Source organism: Nicotiana tabacum, chromosome 13 (genome assembly GCF_000715075.1).
Source record: "Nicotiana tabacum cultivar K326 chromosome 13, ASM71507v2, whole genome shotgun sequence".
Lineage (NCBI taxonomy): Eukaryota > Viridiplantae > Streptophyta > Magnoliopsida > Solanales > Solanaceae > Nicotiana > Nicotiana tabacum.
In genome coordinates, this window is record NC_134092.1 from 44,116,342 (window position 1) to 44,118,440 (window position 2,099).

The 2,099-nt window shown below is 37.4% G+C and overlaps 1 protein-coding gene across 1 annotated transcript; it reads left to right on the plus strand.

Annotated features, from left to right (window-relative positions):
• The first annotated feature begins 215 nt into the window (after window positions 1-215).
• LOC107827383 (acylsugar acyltransferase 3-like) lies at window positions 216-1,653 on the plus strand. Its single transcript, NM_001326183.1, is given in 1 exon segment — window positions 216-1,653. A coding segment is annotated over 1 exon segment (1,362 nt). The 5' UTR covers window positions 216-252; the 3' UTR covers window positions 1,615-1,653.
• Window positions 1,654-2,099: the final 446 nt, after the last annotated feature.

The following is a 2,099-nucleotide window of genomic DNA, read 5'->3' on the forward strand; positions in this document are numbered from 1 at the left end:
GAAGAAATTACCTGGTGATGTTAGATAGTATTTGAACTTTGGTCTCTCCCAGTTTTCATCCGCATATCTTCCACTTAATTGATCAGGTGTTCTATTGTTAGCACACCAATAACGAATCTTCAAAAGTGAAAACATCCGACTCTTGTTGAAGGTTGCTGGCTATAAATATGCTAAACCAGAAAGGTAGTTATAGAGCAAAAAGAAACATTTCCTTCCAATAGTCAAAGTATTCAAGCAAACAGAGATAGGAAAATGGCCTCAATTGATCAATCACCTATAGGAACTACTCCAGAAAATATCAACAAGCCCTTCTCTGCCACCACCATTTCTCTCCCACTTGTATCCATAATTTCTGAGAAGCTCATTAAACCTTCTTCTCCAACTCCTCATACTAAAAGATGGCACAGACTTTCTCTTATTGATCAAGCTTTCAGCAACTCTTACATTCCATTTTCCCTTTTCTACACCAAACAACAACTAGATGCTATTTCAAAGAACAATAATCCTACTCAAATATCTCATCTTCTTGAGGAATCTTTATCGAAAATCTTGTCCACTTATTATCCATATGCCGGAAGGCTTAAGGATAATAATGTGGTTGATTGTAATGACACGGGGGCCGAATTCGTTGAAGCTCAAATCAGTTGCCCAATATCACAAACTCTTAACTGGCACAATTCAGCTACTGAAGATTTGCTATTTCCTCAAGGATTACCTTGGTCGAATAGTGCAGATCGCGGACTAGTTGCTGTTCAGCTCAGCTATTTTAATTGTGGAGGAATAGCAATCAGTATGTGTATATCTCACAAGATTGGTGATGGATGCAGTGGGTACAATCTTTTTCGCGATTGGTCTGAGATAACTCGCGATCCAAATTTTTCAAAACCATCTCTTCACTATGTTGAACAATCTATTTTTCCTCCACCATCAAGTGGTCCTTTTCTTTCCCCGCTATTCATGTCAAACACACATGATTGTGTACAAAGAAGGTACATTTTCTCTAACGAAAAATTACTTAACCTTAAGAACAGGGTTGCTGCTGAATCAGAGGTGCAAAATCCAACACGTACAGAAGTTGTGAGTGCACTTATCTTTAAACGTGCTGTTGCAGCAGCAAAGGCAAACTCAGGGTTTTTCCAACCATCATCAATGGTTCAAGCAGTTGATTTGCGAGCACAAATTGGTTTGCCTCCAAATGCTATTGGAAATCTTCTTACTATCTGTCCAACGTCAATAACCAATGAACAAAGTATGACAATATCAAAATTAGTCAGTGAAATGAGGAAATCAAAAGAGCTAGCTTACAACAGAGACAACATATTTGTGGCGTTATTGCTCGAGCTAGCTAATTCGAAACAGGAATATCATGACAATGGGCCTAATGCGTATCAGATTACTAGCTTAGTGAAATTTGCACTTCACGAAATCGATTTTGGATGGGGAAAGCCTACAAAGGTGAGTATAGCAAATGGTCTAAATAACAAGTTGGCTATATTGATGGGTAATCAAAGTGGAGGACTGGATGCATTTGTGACACTCAGTGAACAAGATATGTCTGTATTCGAACGTGACCCTGAGCTTCTTGAATTTGCTTCTTTAGTTCCAAGTTGTTAGAAAGTTTACATATATTTTCTGTGTGTTTGTTTTGCTTCCTACTAAGTTATTGGAAGTCCTTTAGTTTTGATGTTGAGTACTCTTATGATGGTACGAAACCTTTGTTTTCTTAGTAAGAGGAATTGAATAAAGAAGACAAAGTTTTTTTTTTTTGGGTGCAAAAATGTTAGCTACTCTGTTTCATCCATGAAGTAGCGGAGACACCCTCAGTAAAGGGTGTTATCCGACATTTTCGTAAAACTTTTCTAAAAGATGACGCTTATATGTTTAATATGGTGACAGTGCTTACAAGTAATACAACGTAAACATAATTTAGGACAAGAAGTAAATGGTTGCCATTGCATCCATGCTAAATACCAAAAGTAGCTTGAATTCAGTAGCTGTATATGTTCCTTTTTAAATGTGCAGATTGTTGTTGAGGGAGAGGAGTTACAATAATACAATTATCAGAGTGCTTAGCCTTTTCCTCCACGATATCCTGAAAA